The 24275-nt window shown below is 37.6% G+C and overlaps 1 protein-coding gene across 2 annotated transcripts; it reads left to right on the plus strand.

Annotated features, from left to right (window-relative positions):
* The first annotated feature begins 767 nt into the window (after positions 1-767).
* On the plus strand, positions 768-24275 carry gtf3c3 (general transcription factor IIIC, polypeptide 3). Of its 2 annotated transcripts, XM_061715925.1 has the most exons (19): positions 768-1095; positions 3935-4010; positions 5705-6069; positions 6153-6276; positions 6927-7118; positions 9682-9847; positions 12278-12425; positions 12538-12691; positions 15025-15110; positions 15191-15362; positions 15977-16179; positions 17110-17211; positions 17360-17492; positions 19401-19626; positions 20433-20487; positions 20706-20841; positions 21116-21240; positions 21326-21478; positions 23604-24275. In XM_061715925.1, the coding sequence occupies exons 1-19, from the start codon at positions 1003-1005 to the stop codon at positions 23724-23726; spliced, it is 2832 nt and encodes a 943-aa protein (XP_061571909.1). In that variant the 5' UTR covers positions 768-1002; the 3' UTR covers positions 23727-24275. The 2 variants fall into 2 exon arrangements, with proteins under 2 accessions (XP_061571909.1, XP_061571910.1); XM_061715926.1 differs by lacking the exons at positions 20433-20487; positions 21116-21240; positions 21326-21478; positions 23604-24275 and having other exon boundaries at positions 20706-20836.

Below are 24275 nucleotides of genomic sequence, written 5' to 3' on the forward strand. Positions count from 1 at the left end.
TTTTTGATCTGCAGGACTTCTCACGAAAAGCTATTATTTTTGGACTTTCAGTGGACGATACCAATGATGACTTTCTGATTAATAATATCATAATTCTGGGAAAATTCCATATCCACAAATCCAAGTATATGAAAGTGAAACCTCGATTTTGTGTTTTCCATAACGAATTCCATCACTTTTCTAAAGCTCTTAAACTCATGACAAAAAGAAATGCAACACAACTTTTGAACATAATTGTTGAATATAATTTATTGGATAAGCCCTAGCCCCTTTCATTATTTTCCTTTTCATTTTATTTATTCAATTCAATTCAATTAAATTCCTTTATTGTCATTATAAGCAGTGCGAACAACGAAATTAGATAGCAACTCTGTGGTGTTAAAACATAAAAAACACAGGGCAATTAAATAACAAATAATAAAAAGCATGCATCAACTAAGATCTGCTACTAAGCATGTATAAAAATAAATAATAAATAATAAACAGTAAAACAGCTGGCTTGTACCAGGTTAAAGTGCAAGAGTGGCAACAAAGCAGCATCAGCTTAATTATTATTAATTTATTTTCTTTTCCTTCTGTTTTCTCTCAAATGCACCTGTTCCTTGAGGCATTTTGATCAAGTTTGATGCCTTGTTGTTTGTATATAAAGATATTTTTCAATTAAAATAAAGAAATGTCACTATCCTCATCCATACTCCACACCAGCAGGGGGCGATAATGCACACAATTTCTGTGTTTATCAACCGTCATTAAAATAGTCGAAAAAGAAAAGCGTAGTTTCATGTGTGGTTTGTAGCTTAGATCCTTAATTGTAGAAGTAAATGGTTTTGAATACGGCAGTTATTTAACATATCTTCTTTCTACACGGCTTTCTGTGTTACAGGCAAGAGGGACTTTACAAGCGTGGAGAGAAAAACCTGCAGATGTAAATATTCCCAGAGACTGATGTAAACATGAGCTGATGCCTTTGACTGGAAGAAATAACTATCCACCAGTATAAATATGTCAGGTTTCAGTTCTGAGTTAATCGAGTATTTGGAAGGAAGAATAACTTTTGAAGAGTTCGACCGGAGAAGAGGAGACCGGAAAGCCGAGGTAAACGTTTTTTTTTGTCACTCCCTGTACGTATCTTCAAATACTATTAAAAAAAAAGCTATTATCTTTCAGTTTTTATGGAAAAACAAAACCCATTATGTTAAAAGATCTCAATTAGTTAAAGAGTATGAGAATGGTGACATAAAGCTTTAGATTTGGAATCAATTATTATTACTATTTTTTTTTAGGGTTCCTCTTATGTCTGTTTATTTAAATTTTTATTTATTTATTCTATTTAATTTTATTTATTTATTATTATTTTTGTTGTTATTTTGTGTGTCCTGTATTTTATTTTATTACTTTAATTTTCCTATTATTATTGTATTCAGTCAGAGTTTGATTGGTAATTGGTACTTATTTTGGGACCTGTTTATAATTACGTATTTTACAGTGTGTGTTTTGGGGTGTTTGTTATGTTAAGTTTTGTGTCCTTATTTATTTTACTTTTTTTTGTTTGTTTGTTTTGTGTGTGTGTTGTAAAATATAAAACGGGGCATTCTGTCGAATCCTTTAAAAAATGTTTATTGTGTAATATGCATTACATCGACTCACAATAAAGAAACAAAAAAAAAGATTGCACGTTTCAACCCCCCCAAAAAAATATTATTACAGTATATAAATATAATAATATAATAATAATAATAATAATACTGTTATTTAGCAGTGTGAGTACAGTGTGTGAATATTTATAAATACAGGTTAAATGATCAGTGAATGGGGGTAGGACTAAATAAGTTTACACTTCTTCCTACTCCTTTTTTGGCACATGTAAATCAAGATAGCAAGTTTAAAAGGATGGAATTCTTTGTTTGTTTTGTTGTTGTTTTTTTGTTTTTTGTTTTTTTTTACATGTTCAAAAATAAAATAAATCAAATCGAAATCAATGGCTGAAAACATATTTGTCACAGCCAGAGTCCATGTGGTTCCATATTTCCAGATCCTTGTTTGAAAGAACAGGAGGGCTCGAATTCCTTCTAAAATGTGATTTTGAGCTACACAAGGTTCCCATTAAGCTATCTAATTTCCACAAACAAATTCTCCAAGACTGGAAAATGATATTCACTCATAATTTCTCCCCACATGGATCTGTTTTATGGAATAATAGAGTAATCATAGTAAATCGAAAATCAATATTTAAGAGAGACTGGTATGGTATCTTTTGGACTACAGGGCTTGGTTAGAAAAATATAAAATCAATTGTACTCAGAGGGAATATGATAAGATTTGTAAAGCAATTCCCATCCCACTCCTTCAATTAATCAAAAATAATTTGTTATATTCAAGTGTTAAATCGATACTAGCAAAATTGGCGATTAACAAGTGTAACTTGAATGATAATAAGTGTAATAACAAAGTGATTAATGCTGCCTGGAAATCAATAGTATTTTATGATTATAACCGAGGATTTAAACCTCAAGAGAATGAGAAAATAACTGTCTATATTGATAAAAGCTCATTCTAAATATAGATGGCCCATTTCCCCAAAGATTAAGGAAACTCACTTTAAAATATTGTATAAAGTGTAGCCGGTTGCAGAATTCCTTAAAAAAAGATTCAAGTTGGAAGTTGATCAATTAATGTGCTTTCTGTAATGTAGCAGATGAAACTTAGAACACATGTTTTTCCTGTGTCCTGTGTCCAGAAACTTCTGGTTAGAATTAAGAAACTGGTTACTACTTAGAATAGAGGACATACCAGTCTTTGATATCTCTCATATTTTTTTCTATTTAGATAACTTGAAGTTGAATGTATCTGACATAATAAATATGCTTATTCTCATGGGTAAATATCATATTCATTGTAGCAAGTGGAGGAATAGCAAACCCTCCTTTGATTGGTTTTTAAATGATTTTAAATTATTCTTCTCATCCCTAAGAAAAATAGACTCCAACAAAATGGCTAAAAAGATTTGTGACGATATATCTGGTTTTCTGCTTTTTTGATGCATGCGTCAGTCCTTGCTCCTCTTTTTGGCAGTTTTGTTTGCCTGATTTTAAATACTGTGATACTTTTATAGTTTGCACTTCATAGAAACCCCTGTTTGTCTTTTATTTTTAATATATATTTAACTGAAAGACAAATGTTCACTTTTTCTGATGGTCCCTTTTTTTTCTCAGTGTCGTCAAAAATTGTGATCATATTGTAACATGTGGAAAAAGAACCTCCAAACAATTAATTTAATGGAAATTCACCAAGTGCATAAAGAAGATATAAAGCAAATTATTTATTTTCTACAATTTGAATGATTTCATGAAAAATACTGAAATGGCGTAACTACGAACAAGTAACAAAATTCAACTCAACTTTAAATTATGTTTAACTTGTTTATAGCTATATATATTAAACAGTAACTTGAACATTCTGACAGGAAGAACTGATCAAAGTATGGACTTGTTTAAAGTTTGGCAAAACTTTCACTTTGGCTTTGAAGGGTTGGTGTTTCCGCTTTCCACCAGTCTCACTTTCTCTCGCTTTTATTTGGCTGACAATCAATGTGTAGGATTTGTTTTCCACTGGAGATGTGTGACACAGGACTGAAAAAGTGGAAAGTGCGTCATGCCTAGTTTGTCGATCACGTTCAACACAATAAACATGGGATGATGTGAAGGATAAAGAACAGTGTCATTGTGATAAAAAAAAAAAAAATGCCTCTGCCTCCTACTCCCAAGGAGTTTAGTGTATCTACATAGCATAACGACTTCAGCAGTGACATGAACTGATTTGAGGCAACAGTTGTAACAGCTGAGGTTTACAGAATTTGACGGGTCACAAAATTCGGTGTCACACTGGCACTTTGAGAGATATTAAAAGCTGGTGGATCCCTTCTTTTTTTTTGCAGGAGTCAGGAGCAGTAGCAGAAGATGTTGAAAACAACGCTGAACCCTCCACCTCGGAGCAAGCGCTGTCAAAAATTGGTAATTTTGCTGTCTTCTATGAGTGTTTGTTTAGATGTGATTAATGAGCAATTTTCACCTCATATATCTAAGTGTGACAATCAAAAAGGTAGACAATTACTTATAGCTGCTATTATTTTATTCTGTGTACACAAACACAAGTGTTTTTAAACTGCCCCAAACTCATACTGTGAACTTCTGGCATTTTGGTTTATTGTGCTAAATTAATTTTCCCAGGGTAAAGGCATGGCAAGCCAACTATTCCACCTTGTCTTATAAATAACTTAGCAGATGTTTTTGGCTTACCACATCATATTGTACATCACATATTCCTCTTTTCCTAGCCCTGCCTACCATACAGGACTGTCTCAGAAAATTAGAATATTGTGATTTTCTGTAATGCAATTACAAAAACAAAAATGTCATACATTCTGGATTCATTACAAATCAACTGAAATGTTGCAAGCCTTTTATTATTTTAATATTGCTGATCATGGCTTACAGCTTAAGAAAACTCAAATATCCTATCTCAAAAAATTTGAATATTCTGGGAATCTTAATCTTAAACTGTAAGCTCTAATCAGCAATATTAAAATAATAAAAGGCTTGCAATATTTCAGTTGATTTGTAATGAATCCAGAATGTATGACGTTTTTGTTTTTTTAATTGCATTACAGAAAATAAAGAACTTTATCACAATATTCTAATTTTCTGAGACAGTCCTGTAAATGCAAGTTGAGTAGGCAAGGACCCTTTGAGAACGGAGGTGATGATATGATGATATAAAGCATTTAACAAAATGGTTCCATTACTTTTGAGCTGATTGTGAAGCCATTGTGTTTTCATCTTACTTTTCATATATATACATGTAACTACATTTAAAGCAGAGGAGACTGTGGGAAAGTGGCTGGAGAAAGACAGATCCTTAAAGGATAAACTCCAGGCCTGATCAGACTTGTGGTCTCCTGGACGTCTGCTTCTCTGCCACGTAATTGAAACACTGATGGGTGTAAAGGCTAAGGAGGGACACAGAAAGTGCACACAAATGTAAAGGGGGGGGATTTAATCATACATTGCCATTACGTGTCAAGATACGTGTCAAAATGTTATCCACTGTGTTCAGAAACAGAAACTTGCACAGCATGCTTTTGGTTTCTGTCAGTGAGGCCCTAAAGTCAAATGACCCAATTCTTTAGTGATGCACCGATTGTTCGGTAACCGAAATTGTTCGGCTGAAAATGGCAAAAAAACACTTTCGGTGTTCGGTGGAATAAGTGGGGAAAAAAACGAACAATTAATAACGGCGTTGTAATATAAGGAAATAGACTGGCCGCTCCCGTAAAAGTTGCGCACCACAAACATAAATCGTTGGCCAAAAAGTAACCACATAAGAATTTTACCTAACATTCACCAGGAGGTGGAACCAAAACAACATAATGCTGGGAAATTAAAAAATGTTCAGTTTTTTATGTTCAATAAATATTTTTTACCTTGTAATTTTGTAAAATATTTTTTTCTTTGAAAAGCATGTCTAAATCAAGTTTATTTGATTTATGCAATGGTGAAAAAATTGGCAAAATAAATGAAAAACTGCGCAGAACCATGTTCGGTATTGTTCGGTATTCGGCCAAGTGTTTATTATTATTATTTTCGGTTTAGTTTTCAGCCACAAATTTTCATTTCGGTGCATCACTACAATTCTTGTAACTTCTCAGAGGAAGGAGTCAGCCCAGGAGTCCAGCTGGCCTTCTCTTCCATTCTGAGAGAAACTGCAGACCTGCCATCGTCAGAGGAAGAGGAGAAAGAGGAGGAGGAAGATACCCTGAGCTTTGTCGACGATGAAAACGATGAAGACTACAATGCAGAGGATGACATGGGGAGAAAGGCGAAGACTGAAGAGAGAGAGAAGAGGCGACGGGTGAGAGGGGGAAGAAAAAGGGTTAGCAGGAAAAAAAAACTGTCCCGGGCAGAGGAGGATGCAGAGGATGCAGAGGATGCGGAGGACGCGGAGGATTTGACAGTAGGAGACGTGTTTGCCCTGGAGATGGAGCTGAACCGAGAAAATAAAAAGTTTATGAAGGTAAGAAAGAGATGGATTGTCTCCTCCCCCTTTCCTCTTCCTCTTTCCCCTTTTGCTTAGTATTTTATTGTCTGTCTGTCCAGGGGCGTCGTCATGGCAGCAAGCTGCCTCAGGCTCTCAGGGGCCTGATGGGAGAAGCCAATATTCGCTATGCAAGGGGAGAAAAGGACGATGCCATCCTGATGTGTATGGAAATCATAAGACAGGGTATGAAACAAGTATTTCAATTCAACTTAAAGACTTTAGGCATCTGCGTTCTTTTTGTTTTTCTAACTTTTTATATGTGTCACCTGTATCAAGTGACTAGTAAAGTAATAGAAAAGTAAATGGGTGAACAGCAGGGTTATAATAGTTTTGAATTTTTCATTTTAGTTTAGTTTTATTTCGTTTTGACTTTTTCTCCTTTAATTCAGTTAGTTTTGATTAGTTTTTAGTGTGGGTTTGCTAGTTTTTATTAGTTTTTATATTTTCAAAAATGATTAGTTTTAGTTTAGTTTTTATTAGTTTTAGTTTTAGTTTTGACGTCACGGACCGTGAGGCGTTCAGGTGCCGTAGTTGCCAGTTGGAGATAAACGGCCAGAGCGGAATAAATTGATCATACCAAGCTATATTGACAGGGACGAAAACGGAGGAAATTATATCTATAATTTCAGTTCATTTTAGTTAGTTTTCTAAACATGCAATATAGTTTCAGTTAGTTATCGTTTTTGTCTTTTAATTTTCGTTTTTATTTAGTTCAGTTAACGAAATTGTTTTTTCAATTTTAGTTTTCGTTATTTCGTTCGTTTTCGTGATGAACAGTACTGTTCAGACAAAAAAGTGTTCACACAGTAAATGTAAACAAATCTTCTTCTTAGCTCCCCTGGCCTATGAGCCTTTTTCGACGTTGGCCATGATTTACGAGGATAACGAGGACATGAACAAAGCGCTCCAGTTCGGCCTCATCGCCGCCCACCTCAACCCCTCCGACTGTGAGGAGTGGATTCGAATGGCTGAAATGTCTCTGGAGCAGGACAACATCCGACAAGCCATCATTTGCTACAGCAAAGGTCAGTCTGTTATTGTCACAATGGCCACGGTTGCATGATGTTTTTTAATTCGGAATTAATTATTCTGAATTAAATAATTCAGAATTAAACTATTTTCCTTCAAGTTTACATGGAAATAGTAATTCCGAATTATGGTTTACATGGAAAACACTTTCATCGGCTTTGTCCAATTCCTTATTTTTATTTTTATTTTTTTGACTCTTTGACAGTAATACGGGACAAAGTGCGTCCCTTTTCAGCTCAATACTGGACGCGTACTTTAGTTTATAAATACGGGACGATTCCATTTTTCAAGGGACGGTTGGCAACCCTACTTTCACTAGCTAAAAAAAAAAGAAACACCCCCAAAAAATTGATGTCGGTCATCGCAGTGAATGACGGTGACAGTAAATTTTCGGTTTATTGCCCAGGTGTACATGACCCCACTCTGATCTGGAAAGAAAAAAATCAACCGAAAAAACGAGGAAAAGCCAATTGCCAATTGCAACGTGCATCAATTACATTTCTCTGTCAAAAGTGTTACCGTGTCAACGCCGGATGCCAAATTCTGACGCTTTTTGCTCGGCAACACTTTATTGTAGACACACCATTCAAACCTTCAAAGACTTTGATCATTTCATACTAAAGCCTCTTTAAGCTAAGCGTTATGTTTTTTGCGATATTTTGCTTTCAGCTTTTAAAAATTGTCAATTTGAATTTGGACGCTTGTTGCTAGGCAACAGGTTATCATAGTCATCATTAAAATGTACTCAAATCCGGGACGCGTTGTACTACAACATATTTTAGTCTCGTTATGCTGGCTAATTTTGATGCTAATGGACTTTGGACGCTTGTTGTTTGGCAACACGTTATCGTAGAGACAATGATCCAATGTTAAGACTCGGAACGCTGTAGCCTACAAGATACTGAGGTCTCATTCGGCTGTAGTTTACAGTTTTTGAGAAATTTAAAGCAAAATGGCCCCATTCATTCGTATGGGGCTTGTTACCATGGCAACAAAAAACCTATGCATTCGTACGGGGGAGCATAGGAATGAATTCAGTAGAACCACAACCACTTCATCCATAACCAGAATCACCCGAACACAACCAGAACTTGCAGAGGCTTCACAGTGTGGTTCATTACCAACCCTCAATTTATCGGCCATTATTAATGAGAGCAAACACAACCAGAACCACAGCCCCTTTGAAGGGTTCATTAACAACTCTTAACCACACCCCCTGTGAAGCAAGGGGTGGAATGAATGAAAAATGATGAAAACAACATTCAGAATTTATAACCAATGTTAATATGTTCAATGTCAATTGAAACTGAATTCCAGCACAGCCTGTCCAAGACACAAAACAATGCAAGACTCTGCCTCATCCAGGTTGATGGATGTAACATCTAAAAAATTTTAACTTAAAATGTTATGACTTTATTTGCCCAAGGGAGTTGTGAGTTGTACCAAAACAGGTGCAGCCAAAATAAGTATCTTTACAACTACAACTTTGTATTGGTATGTACTTGTTAAGCCTTTGTGAGCACATATTGCGTAATGGCAGATATCATTTGAAAGATTGGAATATTTACGACAAATATAGGCAATAAATTGTGAACTATTGAAACCTAAACACAAGATGCGCACTTCCACTAAAATTGAAAGTCCATTGTTGGCATTGCAATTTTTACAAAAACATTTTTATTTTTGCCAAAAAAGTCAAAAATACACTTGGTCTGTTTATTTACTTTTGTAACGTTTAAAAAAAGAGACCACAATGGTTTTTCTTGAACATTTTAGGGACTGTTGTTTACAATATCACTTTTCTGTACTACTTACCAGATCCATCACGCATAAGGGGTAAAGGATTTTCTTTCTTATATCTGAACATCCATTTGGAGAACAACCTATTCTACATACTACATACCTACGTGATGGTATGATTGTGTCTTTTAAGATGTAGTTTTCTTGCATAAAGGGACTGTTATGTTGAGGGGGAAGGGAACCCAAAAAAAAGCTTTACCTCCTATGTGATTTCTTGCTTGTGTTGTTTTCTCAGATGTAAGTCGCTTTGGGCAGTTGGACTTGACGGTGACCCGTACAGTTACCCCAAGAACCAGTGGTCCATGGACATTAATATTGGGCCACGAATCCAGTTTCCTGATACTTATATGTACTTAATTTCTACGCCGGGGAAATACATGAAGCAAAGCTTGAAGGCATACAAATGTCTTGATGCTTGGTCCTACCTGATACAAAACGGGAACCGCAAATCCACGTTTCGGTGTCTGGAATCCAGTTGTTTCTGTGAATTGCAGCGATCCATTTGTCTCTCTTAAGCTTATTTTTCGGCATTCTGTAAAACGATAACTCCGATTTCTTGCAAAATCTGAGTACAGTCGATCACACAACAGCTCTTTCCCATTTTAGATGTTTTCCAGTTGCTCAAACTGAAAGTTTACGCTGCCACTCAGTCTTTCTGCCACTCAGTGGGCATAACCCGCTGTGAAGTTGCATCTGTGACGTCATGCGTATTCCCTCTTATTGTTTCTTGATTTTGTTCTCCATCCCCTTTTCCAACAGCTATCAAATACGACCCCACCAACGTGCGGTATCTGTGGGAGCGCTCCAGCCTCCACATGCGTTTGGGGGAACACAGACAGTGCATGGACGGTTACCGCAGGATCCTGTCTTTGCTCCCAATGGAAGATGGAGAGCACTTCATGCAGCTCTCCAAGGACATGGCCAAGTAAAACAGACTGGATGATTTTAAAGGATCCATATTGGACTTTCAAAATTGACTTAAGATGTAATATGCTGAGTTTTCAGGCTGCCTCGCCATCATTTTACGAAGTGCAAAGTTGACTAAGCAGTAATTAAACTTTTTGGTAGAGCAGGCAAACCAGGAACTTCCGCAATTTTCTTTCCAAAGTACAACTATTTGCTCACATAAGTATTAATTGCATCCTCAGACTGATCTTATAAACCCAAAGTGAAGATCAACCCATGTATCTAAGTGGGATCAGCCCTAATTCACTATAGTGACATATCTGAACGGTGTAAGGAGGATCTGGACAGCTGACTGAGGGGGATTGGAGAGTATGGGAGGCTAACAGACACACAGAGAGATAGAAGACTGAGGCTACAGGATTCAACAGACCCAGTTTTTCAGCCTTAATCAGAGTAAGGCCCAATCCCAATACTCCCCCTACTTTTCTTCACTAGCCCTTCTTTTCTTCACTACCCCCTAAAAAAGAAGGGGCAGATTTTAGGGCACTTGAGATCTAGGGCACTTGGCCCAGGGGCCTGTCCCAATCCTCCCCCTCGTTTTCATCCCTACTCTGATCAGGAAGCTGAGAGCCAAAAGCTGTTTTAATTTCAGCTATAGCGCTGTTAATATGCCACTTTATTAAGTTTTAATATTTTTTAAGATCCCCAACCTGGGCTCAGTTTATCCAAATAACGCCTATTAAGAAATTTGCTCCGAAAATTTCGGGATTTCTGCCTGACTGCCGGCTCCGGAGCTGATTTATGGTTCCGCGTTAAATCGACGCAGAGCCTACGGCGTACGGCGCGCGTCACCGTGTAACGTACGCCGTAGGCTCTGCGTCGATTTAACGCGGAACCATAAATCAGCTCCGCTATCTTCACTTCAGCTTTATCTGAAAGTGTGTAAATTACCCAGATAACAGCTTTGTGGCTTCTGAAAACTATTATATCAGAAACATCCAAAACAAATCTGACGAGTCACAGGATTATTTCTCTCTATTTCCCACAAAAAAATGCTTGCTCCCTTGGTCACAATCTGAGACGAGTCTGCAAATGATGTTTGCCCTCGGTCGGCGAGTCAAATCGACGCAGAGCCTACACCATAGGTTACGTAGCCTACGGCGTAGGTTACGTAGCCTACGGCGTACGTTACGTAGCCTACGGCGTAGGTTACGTAGCCTACGGCGTAGGTTACGTAGCAACAGCCTTTATTCCGGCGCGATCTTCGTGAACAACGGGCAAAAAAGTGATTATGTACATTCACTGAGTGAATATTATGAAAGTAAAATATATATTTCACGCTAGAAATGTAATCAAAACTCATTTTTATGCAGAAACTAACTCAAAATATTGATTTTATTCACTAAAAAATAAGAAATGTCCCTGTTTTTTTTTTATTCAGTCCGCAAATGACGACGAAAAGCATTCTGGGAAATTTTATGGTCCCTAGATCAGCGAGTCAGCATCTGAAAACCCTCGCTCTGAAGGGACAATTCATAGCCGCTCGCCCTCGTTTTCTCCAGTCCCCCTAAGTGAAAAGAGGAATTGGGACACCACTACCTTCACGGGAACGCGCAAAAGTTAGGGGAAGGGATGAAAACGAGGGCGAGGGGGAGTATTGGGACAGGGCCTAAGACCAACCTATTTTGGTGCTTGATCAATATGAATAGGTTAAAAATTGCATAAATTGGGACCTCATTTATTAGCTGCGAGCTCACTTACAAGGAAAAACAAAATCAGCATGTCATTTACAACTCGGCAAACAGTCACTGCTCACAGATGCAACAAATGGCCATCAAAAATAACACAAATACCTAGGATCCAAAATATCTGAAGCTGGAGCCAGTAATAAAAAAATAATGAGTGAGCTTTGTGCATTGCTTTCATTTTATTTTTTGACATAGGGCCAATCGTACTGTCACTAGTTTAGCTGAGGTTCAAAGGTGAACCAAATTTTAGATGCATATGTGAGGTAATACCGTCAGGCAACCCCTAAATCTCATTGCATTGTTCTTATTGCTATAATTAGCCCCCTGAAGCTGAAGTTTAGCTTTAAATCCTATGAATGAAGCCTTTAACATGAGTCTTTCTTGTTTCTTTAGCGCAAGGAAACTTTTTTTTTAATTTAGCATAAATTTATTTTATAAATTCCAAAACTGGCCTAGCATAAAGGGCTGTCGTAGTCTCGGCAAGAAATGACTTTATCCCCTGACACCAAGTCTGTGAACTTAGAGCATTACAATCTGATTAATGAATGACTATTTTGGTTTTTACAGACTGTTGCGATTGGGTTTTATTTTCGATCAATTAAAAATGTGTGTCAGGAATCTACACTCAACTTTTTCTTATGTGTGAATTAAATTGAATACATGTTTTTAACTGTATTTTTGTTCACGTATTTTGTTTTTAGAAGTTACTACGAGAGCAATGACCTGCCTGCAGCCCTAAGTGTGATTGAAGAAGCTTTGTCAAGACATCCCACCTTGGTTAGTGACGACATGATCAACATGGCAGCAGAACTGTACATTTCCAACCACCAGTACAACGAGGCCATGCAGGTGCATACAGTTCTCTATGTGTAGCGTCGTGAAAGCTTTCCTCTGTCAATAAAAGTGAGAACGAATTAATAAAACAACTTAAACCCCAAATTTTGTTCGTCTATTTTCCTAGGTCTTGGTCCGATTTGCAGGTATTGTTTTAATTACAGGAAATTCGGAACATGCAACACAACAGCATGAAGAGGAAGTGACCAAGGAGCAAGAGGAGACGGATGAAGACGGCACAAAGTCAAGTACCACTGAAGAAATGGCAGCAGTGGAAAACTGTGAGTTGCTGTTTGCAAAATCCTCCTTTTAATAAAAAACAAAAAAGAAAAGAAAAAATAGTACGGATTGGCATTTTTAGAAATGTACTCTGTCAATCATTGTACACTTTTATGTTTATTTTTTAAATTTTTTTCTCTCTTTGGGATAAGAAGCTCTAATCAAGATTTATTTTCTCTCCCTTGTCTGCATATATATTAATGGTTAATACCAAGTTTGGTAAAAACTAAAGCATATATATATCCATTTTAATCGACTGCAGTGAGGTGTTTGTGTGTGAAAAGAGTTAAAGTCATCACTTTGGCAGTAACAATTATCCCATGATTAATTTTAGAGATCCACCATTAGCAGCAGTAATATGAAGTAGTCATTTCCTGTGTTTGTTTTTATTTATATATTTTTGGCCCATTGACAACATTAATTCGTTAAAGAGACATTAAATTAATTAATCTATCTCTCGTTGTAGAATAGCGCCACTCATGGTGGCAGCTTGCTGCAGTAGCTTTTGAACCTTACTGGCTTTTTACAATTTCTCTTTTCAACAAAGTTTTTCAACAAAGACTCTTCATTGATATTATCAATATCATCGGACAAAACGTTGGGTTTGTTTTATTATGCAAACGTCAGAGAAGCATACATCTCAGCTACATGACCTGCTCTTGCTAAGGAAGATCATAATCTGGTCTTTCCTTCCTCCACCTACACACCCGTCATCATGAGGCAACGTGTGGCCAAAAGGACTGAGGAGGTGGTTACAGGAAGCTGAAAAACTCTACAGGGATAATGAACCCTGGATCACCAGTTATCTCAAAGTGCTCCTCAACAAGAAAAAATATCTATTTTTTCAGTTATGCAAAATAGTAAAGTTTGTGGGTGCAACACAGCTATTGATCATTGACTGTGAAGAAAAGTTGACGTGTTTGCCTATATTCCTGGTCTAGACCAGGGGTCGGCAACCCAAAATGTTGAAAGAGCCATATTGGACCAAAAACACAAAAAACAAATATGTCTGGAGCCACAAAAAATGAAAAGTATTGTATGTGTATAAGCCTTAGAATGAAGGCAAATGGGGAAATGTCGAGAAAAAAGTCAAAATGTCGAGAAAAAAGTCAAAATGTCGAGAAAAATGTCAAAATGTCCAGAAAAAAGTCAAAATTTCGAGGAAAAAGTCGAAATGTCCAGAAAAAAGTCGAAATGTCGAGGTTAAAAAGGATAGGAAAAAGGAAGAAAAAAAAAAGGAAAAAATAAGAAAAAAAGAAACAAGAAGCAAAAAAGAAAAAAAGGAAAAAAAGAGAAAAAAGGAAAAAAAAGAGAAAAAATTAGAAAAAAAGAAGAAAAAAAGGAAAAAAAAAGGTCAAACATTTTTGAAAAAGCTCCAGGAGCCACTAGGGCGGAGCTAAAGAGCCGCATGCGGCTCTAGAGCTGCGGGTTGCCGACTCCTGGTCTAGACAGATCAATAGTTTAATATTCAGTAATTGTTTTATCGCCCCCTGCTGGAAACATGGACATTTTCATACTATACTAATACTAATTTTGCATGTTTTATACAATGGAAATTGGCCCTATCCTCTTTTCAATGTTACCATTTGGGTCAATTATAGCCAGGCATAATCTTTCTTTTCACTGTTATGCTGATGATTTACAAATCTATCTGCCAGTGAAGCCAAATGGTGCACAATGTTCTTTGTGCAGATGTATTGCTGAAGTTAAACAGTGGTTAGCCCAGAATTTTCTTAATCTTAATGACAACAAAACTGAATGTATTGTGTTTGGGTGACAGCTGGCCTCGGCACCTTGACTTCAAATCCCTGAAACTGCTGTAGTTATGGGGTAATTGACCATTTTACAGATCAACTGATGTAATTAGTAACATCATCAACACCATTTTATCTTTCTTAACTAAGACATGGCTTAACAGCTGCAAATACATCAAATTCCTTCCTTATATTTCTTAATTTTCCTCATATTCTTTTTTTATATTCTGATGTGTTCGAGCTTAAGGTGTCCACACTCTCATGGTGACATTAATAATATATAAACCTTAGTAATTGAATGGAAAAAGACACCTGTCTCCATTTATCAGTCACTCTTGCAAAACAGACTGGAGTAGATCATGAGGATCCTTTACTTTTGAACCTAATCGTGGCCCCAAAAATCGGAATCGTGTTGAATCGTGAGAGTAAAAGATTCCCACCCCGACTGGGAAGTCGTGATATAGTGATATACCATTAACTCTTCAAAATGGTGCAGTTTATAAAAAAAAAAAGATAAAAATGTCTTCAAATGTCCAGAGTGGTGTGTTTTTAATTTAGTAATTCCGATTTTCTGTCTCCAGGTGAAGTACCAGACAGTGTCCCAGTGGACCTGAAGGCCAAGCTTATCGTCTGCCTCATACACCTGAACGTCTTTATGCCTCTGGAAGTAAAGATGACACGTGTTCTTACGATTTATATGAATTTGACTTTAGTTCAATTTAACAGATCATTTCTATTTTTCTCCAGGGCTTAGTTTCCTCACTGATGGAGCAGAGTCCAGAGGAGATTGGTGACTTGTACCTGGACATAGGTGAAGCTTTCCTCGAGAAGGGAGAGTACATGTCTGCTCTGCCTTTACTGTCTGCCCTCATCATAACGGACAAGTACAATCTAGCTGTTGTTTGGCTCCGACATGCAGGTAGGACCAACCAAAAGCAGAGGGGACTTAAACATATTAAAGTAAATGCTTTATGTGTGCAGGGTAATTAACCGTCAAAGTGATATGAGAATCTCACGGAAGAGTATTAGGGCCAGGCAGGAGAAAAATAAAAATAATATTTTAGAGGAGGAAGATTTTTTGTTCATTATGCACTTCGAGAAAAAAGTCGAAAAGTCGAGAAAAAAGTCAAAATTTTGTGAATAAAGATGAAATGTTGAGAAAAAAGGCGAAATTTCAACTTTATTCTTGAAATTGTATTTCAACATTAATCTCGACATTTCAACTTTTTATTAAATTAATTTATCAGTATCTTATATAATTTGTAGAATTGCAGTAATATTAGGATTCTGTTTTATGGAGATTAAGGAGAGCCAGGCGCCTTTTTAAAATTTTTTGGTATCTTAAAAAAACTTGAATATGTGGGTTTTATTAAAAGTTTGATAAAAAATGTATTCCACATTTCTAGGGTTGCCTAAAAATGTTATTGTTAGCAAGAACTGCTTCCTCTGGGAAATGATTAGAGTGTGCTTTTAGCATTGACTTGGTCCACTAGCATCCACTGCTGTGCAAACATTGTCATGTCCCGGTTGCAGAGTGTCTGAAAGCTCTGGGTCACATGGAGGCTGCAGCAGACAGCTATACGAAGGTCGTGCAGATGGCACCGCAGCACCTAGAGGCCCGGCTCTCCCTCGCCACTCTGCAGCAGCAGCTGGGTCGGATGGATTGTGCTCTGAAAGCGCTCGAGTCCATGTACGATAGTGACATATTGGCACAAGATTCATCAGCTGCACAGAAGGTATTATTTGTAAATGTATTAAACTTGTTAGATCTTGTTTTTATATGACCATAAATGCAACATTTATGGCAATTTTAGAAAATATATATCTAAAATAATCAATCATTACTTGCTTTTCAGCAAAAATGGCTGCAACTAGTGGAGAAGACGGGAAACAGCCGATTATCGGCTTAAATTAGCGTCAGTTGGACTTGACAGTGACCCGTACAGTTTCCCCAAGAACCAGTGGTCCATGGACATTAATATTTGACCACGAATCGAGTTTTCTGATATTTATATGTACTTAATTTCTACCCCGGGGAAATACACGAAGCAAAGCTTGAAAGCTTACAAAAGTCTTGACGCTTGGTCCTACTTCAAGGCAGGATTTGTTGTAGAAATTAAAGTGATGAGGACACCGAACTTTATGATTTGACCGTTTAACGTTAGCTTCCCAAAAATCCAACATTACCTGATACAAAATGGGAACCGCAAATCCACGTTTCGGTGCCTGGAATCCAGTTGTTTCTGTGAATTGCAGCGATCCATTTGTCTCTCTTAAGCTTATTTTTCGGCAGTCTGTAAAACGATAACTCCGATTTCTTGCTAAATCTATGAGTACAGTCGATCGCACAACAGCTCTTTCACATTTTAGATGTTTTCCAGTTGCTCAAACTGAAAGTTTACGCTGCCACTCAGTCTTTCTGACACTCAGTGGGCAAAACCCGCTGTGAAGTGGCATCTGTGACGTCATGCGCATTCCCTCTATTCTGTCACATATGAAAGGCATGCATGTAGAGTATATATGAGACAATTGCTTTTCATTTTATCACTTTGCAGGAGAAGTTGAGCTTTGTTTCAGTGAACTGTCTGGGTAAAACAACCAATGCAAACAATTCAATATTGCAATCCTGCAGTTTTGCAACTAAACAGTGCGTGTTCTACTTGTAGGAATTAAAGCTTCTGCTGCATCGCTCCACACTGCTGAAGGCACAGGGCCAGAAGCAGGACTACCTGGATGCTATGATTACCATGATTTCAATGCTGCTTAAGGTAACACCTAGATTTGTATTAACAGACTACACAGAGTTAAAGTTAGAAGAGATGATCAAACTGACTGTTTATTATTATTATTATTATTATTTTTAATTAATTTTCCCCAAAGTGTCCTGTATCATTTGTGTATATGTATGTGTTGTAGGTGGCCATGCAACGGGCTAAGGTGTGTGTGAGTTCTGTAATCCTGTCAGGAGAGAATCACCTTAGGTTGGTCAAAGTTGAGGACATGCTGCCAGAGATTGCTGACCATGAAACAGCTTACCTGGATAATACAGGTGTGTGTATAAATATATACAGCACGATGAAGGGCCACTGGTGAGACTCCCACCATGTCTTTGCAACAAACCTCTATTTACCTCAATATGAGTGCCAACAAAGGTGATGCGTTTTTGGGTCCTGCGTTTTTATGTGTATAAATCAGTGCTGTCAGGCGATTAAAAAAATGAATCTAATTAATTACAGGATTTATAATTAATTAATCACATTTTTTTTTTTTTTTTTTTATTTTCTTTATTATTATTATCCTCACATCTTACATTACACAGCTGATGTACAATTGGTTTACAATTTCGTCAGGGAGAAAGAAAAACATCAGCATGTCAAAACATAGCTGTTGCCCTATAGTTGCGTAATGTTGAAAGAAACAAAACCTGCGTATATTTATATTTTTTAAGGTAAAACGAACAAACAGAACTAACCAAAGACAAACATACACACACACACACACACACACACAAAAAAAAAGGGAGCAATGATGAATCAAAACGGGATGTATGGGCTTGTAACAGCGACTTAATTCAGTTGCAGGGAGACCAAACTACGATATTATAAGGGTTTGGATACCCACACACATAAAATTATGCACGTATAAAACACATGAAACCTGGAAGTCCATCAAACCAACAGAGAAATGATCGAGAAAGTAAGTGAGTGGAGACAAGTAATTCAGTTTCTAGATAATTGTGACTTTTGAATATAGGAGACCCATTTTGACCATGACCTTGTGAATTTATCCATTTGTAGCCGAAGTGAGAAAGTAATCCTTTCCATTTTATATATTTCGTTGACAATATCAGTCCATTCCTCCATTGTGGGGGGGTCGGGATGCAGCCAGTGACGTGTGATGGTTTTCTTGCCAGCAGAAATCAGAGCACCAAATAGATATTTGCTGAGATGTCCTGTGAGAAAACCAGTTTCTCCCAGTATAAAAGTTTTGAAATGATATGGTATTTTCATATTAAACATGTTTTCTAATATTTTGTGCATCTCTAACCAAAAACTTACAATTACTGGACATTCCCAAAATATATGCCAGTGGTTTGCATCCCGGCTCCCACACATTCTCCAACATTGTGAATTGTGAATTAATCACATTTTAATCTCATATCTGCTAAAGATCCCTAAATAAAGAATTTGAATTCTAGGACATTGCAAAATTGCAGTGCATGACTAATTAATTAAATACACTAAGAAGAGAAGATTAGAAATCCACATTTTTATTGTTGAAGTGTGTTTCATAAATGAAATTCAAAAGAAAAAACTCAAGCACATCAGCAAACCAATTAGGCCAGGTGCATTATTCAAACATGCAATGCAAATACAGTTAAATAAATAAAATTCAGAAATAAAATATGGCTGAGTCTCAAATAGGCACTTAAGCAGACTCTCAATTAAAAATTAAAACTAAAGCTGACTCAATACAGCAATTCAAGTACTAGTACCTGTAACGTTTACAGTGGAACTTGTCGGACATGTTTAGCGTTTAAATGATAATTCAGGCTGGAGCAGCTCCGGTGATAGGAACATTATTTTTTACAAAATGTACAAATCACAGCGTTCTTGTTGATAGTCTCGTCTTCTTTCTTTTTATACATAAACTTGCCGTTCATAGGCCCTAGCAAAGATTTGCTGGCCTCGCTCCCCTGAGTCGTCCAGGTCTGTCACCTGCTTTGTTTGTTTGACTAGCTGCAGGTGGGAAGTCGTGGCTACGGGTCCCTCAATGGGCCAGATTTAAAATCCTTGCGCATTTTGCCACTCATAATTAATTGCGTTAATTTTCATAACGCGTTAATTAGCAGTGTAATTCATTAACGCACTAAACTGACAGCCCTAGTATAAATATATTACCCATTGTTTCCAATAATCTGTGCACTTGCTAATGTTTTGCTCATGTCTCTGCCCAGGTAAAACCAATGTTTTGTCCAAAGAGGACTGGTGGCAGCTCCTGGTGAGCTGTGTGCTGATGCTGTGTGAGGTGAAGCGCTACACGGAGGCCGAACTCCTCGTGGAGTCGGCCATGGAGTTCTACTCCTTCTATGACAATAAGCCTAGGAGGAAAGAACTGGAGTTTTTTGGCCTGTCTGCCACCATCCTTGACCACAACTACTACAAGGCCTACAACTACATCAGGTACATGTGGGATTTTCCCCACACCATGTTGGTTTTTAACACCTTTTTTTTGTGTGTGGTTTGTTTTTGTTATTTTCTTAATACATTTGATTTGATTTGATTTGATATGTTTATTTGGTCACGTTGTAGAAGTCAGTAGTCGATACAAAGTTTTTGTATGTAGATCAAGCAAGGACCAAAAGGTGTAGAATGAAGCCAAAGCTTATTTTGTCTACCCTTTTAACATAATGTAACCACTATATTGCAAGATTTGAAAAAACAAAACAAAATAACTACATTAGAAAATAAATAAATAAATATATATATGAGAGAGAGAAAGAAAAAAGTAAATAAATAAGAAAAAGAAATAAATGTTGCTCAAACTGGCCTATCTCGGCTTAACAGCATCAAGATTTTCACATTTACACACGTGCATACATTCATCCACACTCACCAAACCCGCCTATATATACATTGCTGTGCATACATACATATATATGCACTTATTTATACCTGTATACACATACATACATGTACACTCATCTACACATACATGCATTCATATACATACATCCATATACATGCATCCTTCCATAGACATAATACACACATAATTCTGTCCATAATTTTGCAATAAATCTACATAATGTGGCTATGCCAATGATTTATAATTATTTATGATCTTGTCTTTATACATATTTTTGAAATATTTTAGTGTATTACACAGTTTCATTTCACTATCAAGGTTGTTCATATAGTATATATTTTTGTGTGTAATTGTGTATATATATAATATATATAATTTTTTTTCCCCTTCTTCCTAACAGATTGATGCTTATGGAAAATGTTAATCTGCCTCAGCTTTGGAATGTTTTCAACCAGGTGTCTATTTGTAATTGTCACTTGTATCATTTTTGTATCATTTTCTTTCTTGACGGTAGTCTTTTCTTTGACCAGTCTGTCTTTATTTCTATAGTAATTTTTTTTCCAATTTATTTCTATACTCATAAAGCAAGGTTATTTAATGAAACACGTCATGTTGCAGTGGATTGATGGTTGTGGTTCGCACATTTTGCTCAGTTATCTTTCATTCTCTTTAGCTGACAATCACCTCCCAACATCAGCGTCACCACCGCTTCTGTTTGCGTCTACTGTTAAAACATCCCGACAACCACGCCTTGTGTGTCCTCTGCGGACACAATGCCATGGTGTCAGGGAGCTTCAAGCATGCTTTGGGTATTCAACACACAAAAATAGCACTGCTTATAATTTATGTTTTGATCAATTACAAATTGGCTGTTCAGATTTCTTTGGTATAATATATTCAAATTCAAAAACACTTTAATTAATCCCCAAAGGGAAAATTCATTTTTGCAGTAGTCACGATTTAAGTATGAAGAAGATGAGTACATATGTATTAAGTATTTTACATAATTAAATTGTAGGCACTTGTTGCATTGTGTAAGTAATATTGACAAATGTGCTTTGTTCTATGTTCATGTGTTTTAAGGCCAGTATGTTCAAGCCTTACAGACTCACCCTGACAACCCGTTGCACAGTCTGTGTGTGGGTCTCACATTCTTCCACATGGCATCTCAGAAATATGTAGCGAAACGGCACGCACTGGTGCTGCAGGTACTGATACTCTATAGATAATACATAAATAGATATATACACTTTAACACAGTTTGATGTGACTTCAAAATGTTTGTATTTTCAGGGTTTCTCCTTCCTGTGGCAGTATGTGCAGTTGCGCGGAGAGTGTCAAGAGAGTATGTACAACTTGGGCCGAGCGCTGCACCAGATGGGCCTCGCACATTTAGCCATACATTACTACCAAAAGGCCCTTAAACTACCTGCACATAAATTGGATGTAAGTGGAGTACACATCTTTTTAATATTTAATATGACTTTGTTTTTCTGTAGTCAGAAGCGTCCCATCATGAAGGTAATAAGATATTCTACAAACACAATTAATTACAAGGGGCAAACAACACCATTAACATTACCGTATTTTCACGACCATACGGCGCACTGTGTGGTAAGGCGCACCCTCAGTTTTGTGCGTCATTTTTGGTTTTAAAACACACATACGGCGCACCGACCCAAAAGGCGCCGTCTACAGAGACGGAGCTGCACACACACGGGTTGCAAAACACACACGCGCTAAAAATAGAGCGGAAGCAAAACTTAGTTTGATATTTTATTTCACTTTTCACATCAATCAAACCCTTCCAAGGTTCATCTTCTGTTTCCGCATTGAATAATTAAAAAAAAACCACCGGTCGCTGCACATAAACCTGTCTCAGCCACCAGCCCTTTTCATTTCACTCTGGCTGGAAAAGTCTGTTTAGGCAACGCTTTTCTTTTAAAAATCACCATAGCCGGCAGTTTCTGTCCATCAGCGTGGCAGGCAAGCGCAAGAGTAAATAAACTTTTCATACCCCGTTGTGCTGCGGATCCCGACCGCGGCGGTCCCGGCTCCGCCCCCCCGCGCTGGTCCCGCGTCCCGGGTCCCGGGTCCCGGGTCCCGGTCCGCCCCCCCCGCGCTGGTCCCGGGTCCCGGGTCCCCCGTGCTGGTACCGAGTTGTATCCGACAGGAGCTCCGCTCCGCTAATTCAGCTGCGCCAGGCAAGCACCACATAAATGAGAATGTGTGTGTTTCGCGCCGCGAAAAACACACACGCGCATGTCGGAGATCCGGTACCGGGTTTGTAACCGACAGATTTGGCTTGAAATCTCAGAGGGGGAAGCTGATCAGACCTGGGACATACCCCAGAAATCTCTGCTCACAAAGCGGCCAGGAACCAGGTCGATCGGACCCCGCTTTGGGAACCAGGAAGTCGGGCTGCAGCAGCGCGCATCACCGCGGCTTTAACCGGGGAAAGTGACCGGTTCCGACCGGCCGGGACCGGAGGAGCCCGCCTGCACTGGTAGCAGGGGCTCCCGGGGAAAGAGCACCGGCATTTCAGCCGGATCTGCCCCGGGGATGCGGCGATCGGACCCGCAAACCCACGGCAGGTGCTTCCTCTGTTCCGACATGCAAAACACACGCGCGCTGCAGAACACGCACACAAGTGTGCTTATTTAAAAATATAGCGGGAGCAAAACTTAGTTTGATTGTATTTTATTTCACTTTACACATCAAGCAAATCCTTAAAAGTTTTCATCTTCTGTTTCCGCATTAAACAGCTCAGTGGATGGTCTCATTCACGCCGCAACTCACGGGGGCTTCACCCGCCCCCTTCTCCCTTTACCGTTCTCATGGTGGCCGGCCTCACATTACCGTAATTCAGGTAATAGACGCGGCGCACTGTTTCATAAGGCGCCCGGCACATTTAAAAAAAAAAAAAAAAATTATGTGCGCCTTATGGTCGCGAAAATACGGTACAAGGAAACCCAACCTGCTGTTAGCCGTTGCTAAGCAACCAGAGAAATACACCAGGATAAGCGTACTTCAATTTTCAATTCAAATTCAGTATTTCTAAAAAATAAATTTTCAACATCAACGTTTGTCATGAACATCTGGTACTGATCTCTATTTTGATATGAGTTTAGTTGCCAATCCAGCTATGTATTGACACAGGTTTGGGAAACATTTCTATTCAAAAGAGCCAAAATCAGACCAAAATCTGAAGGACTCCATTTATCCTAGCGCTGCTGCATGCTCAAGCCATAAAAAAGTGATTTATTTTTCCATAATAACCTTTTTACAATGAAATTGACAATGAAACATACATATGATGATGAAGTGACAAAGTAAAAAAGGTCCTTTTAATATTGTCCAATATTTGAGTTTAAAGTTTCAAGTATTTTATTGTCTGTCCTTTATGGTTAAGCTAAGCATGATGTCAGATACAGATGTTTAACTTTAATACAGAAAAATCAGTTCCACTTTTCTTAATTGTGATTAATGGACCTAGCTTTTTCTCACAAGTATCTTGATCATTTTGAGTTGAACCTAATAATGACCTTCTCGCACCTTTTTCCTCTTTCAGGGCATCATGGACCATCAAGTTGATCTGAAGATGGAGATTGCTTTTAACTTGTCACTTATCTACCAGGCCAGTGGGAACATGAGGATGGCCCAGGAGCTTATTAAAACATATTGTGTTGTTTGAAAATGTATAGACACGTTGAGACACCAGTTCATTTTTTGGCTACTAAATTGCTGTGAAAATGTGATGGTCTCAGAATTCAGTATTCATCAAAGCAGAACCTAATTAAAAAATTTTTAAAATCTGCAAGAATTTTACTGTTGTATAAAACTATCAGTTACAAAAAATTTAACTGAAGAGAAAGACAAGAAATGTAGAAAAGAAAAATATAGAAACTAAGACAAAACTAAAAGAAATCTAATGAAATACACACTATGGTATTTATTCATTTAAGTGTTTACATTATATCAGTGGTTCCCAACCTTTTCCAACTCAGAGCCCCCTTTTTGTTTTCATGTGTCTAAATAAAATCTTTTCGTTAAATAGATCACCATAAAGACCAGTTAGAAGTGAAGAACCTGCCCAGAACCAGAACCGTCTATTTTCTGTAGTTCCACCAACAAATGACTTCTACTAGTGTTTTCTTTCTAAAATGAATCTGAGCCAGAACCGAAAGGCTAACTGGATCTTGTTCATGTGAATTAAAGTGTTTTATATGTAAAAGTGCAGAAA

This window comes from Cololabis saira, chromosome 24, assembly GCF_033807715.1.
Source record: "Cololabis saira isolate AMF1-May2022 chromosome 24, fColSai1.1, whole genome shotgun sequence".
Lineage (NCBI taxonomy): Eukaryota > Metazoa > Chordata > Actinopteri > Beloniformes > Belonidae > Cololabis > Cololabis saira.

Coding starts and splice junctions, on each gene's coding strand:
- gtf3c3 (XM_061715925.1), top strand. CDS start 1,003: ATGTCAGGTTTCAGTTCTGAGTTAATCGAGTATTTGGAAGGAAGAATA. Junction 7,119..9,681: donor CATCATTTGCTACAGCAAAG/GTCAGTCTGTTA, acceptor CTTTTCCAACAG/CTATCAAATACGACCCCACC. Junction 15,111..15,190: donor ACGTCTTTATGCCTCTGGAA/GTAAAGATGACA, acceptor ATTTTTCTCCAG/GGCTTAGTTTCCTCACTGAT.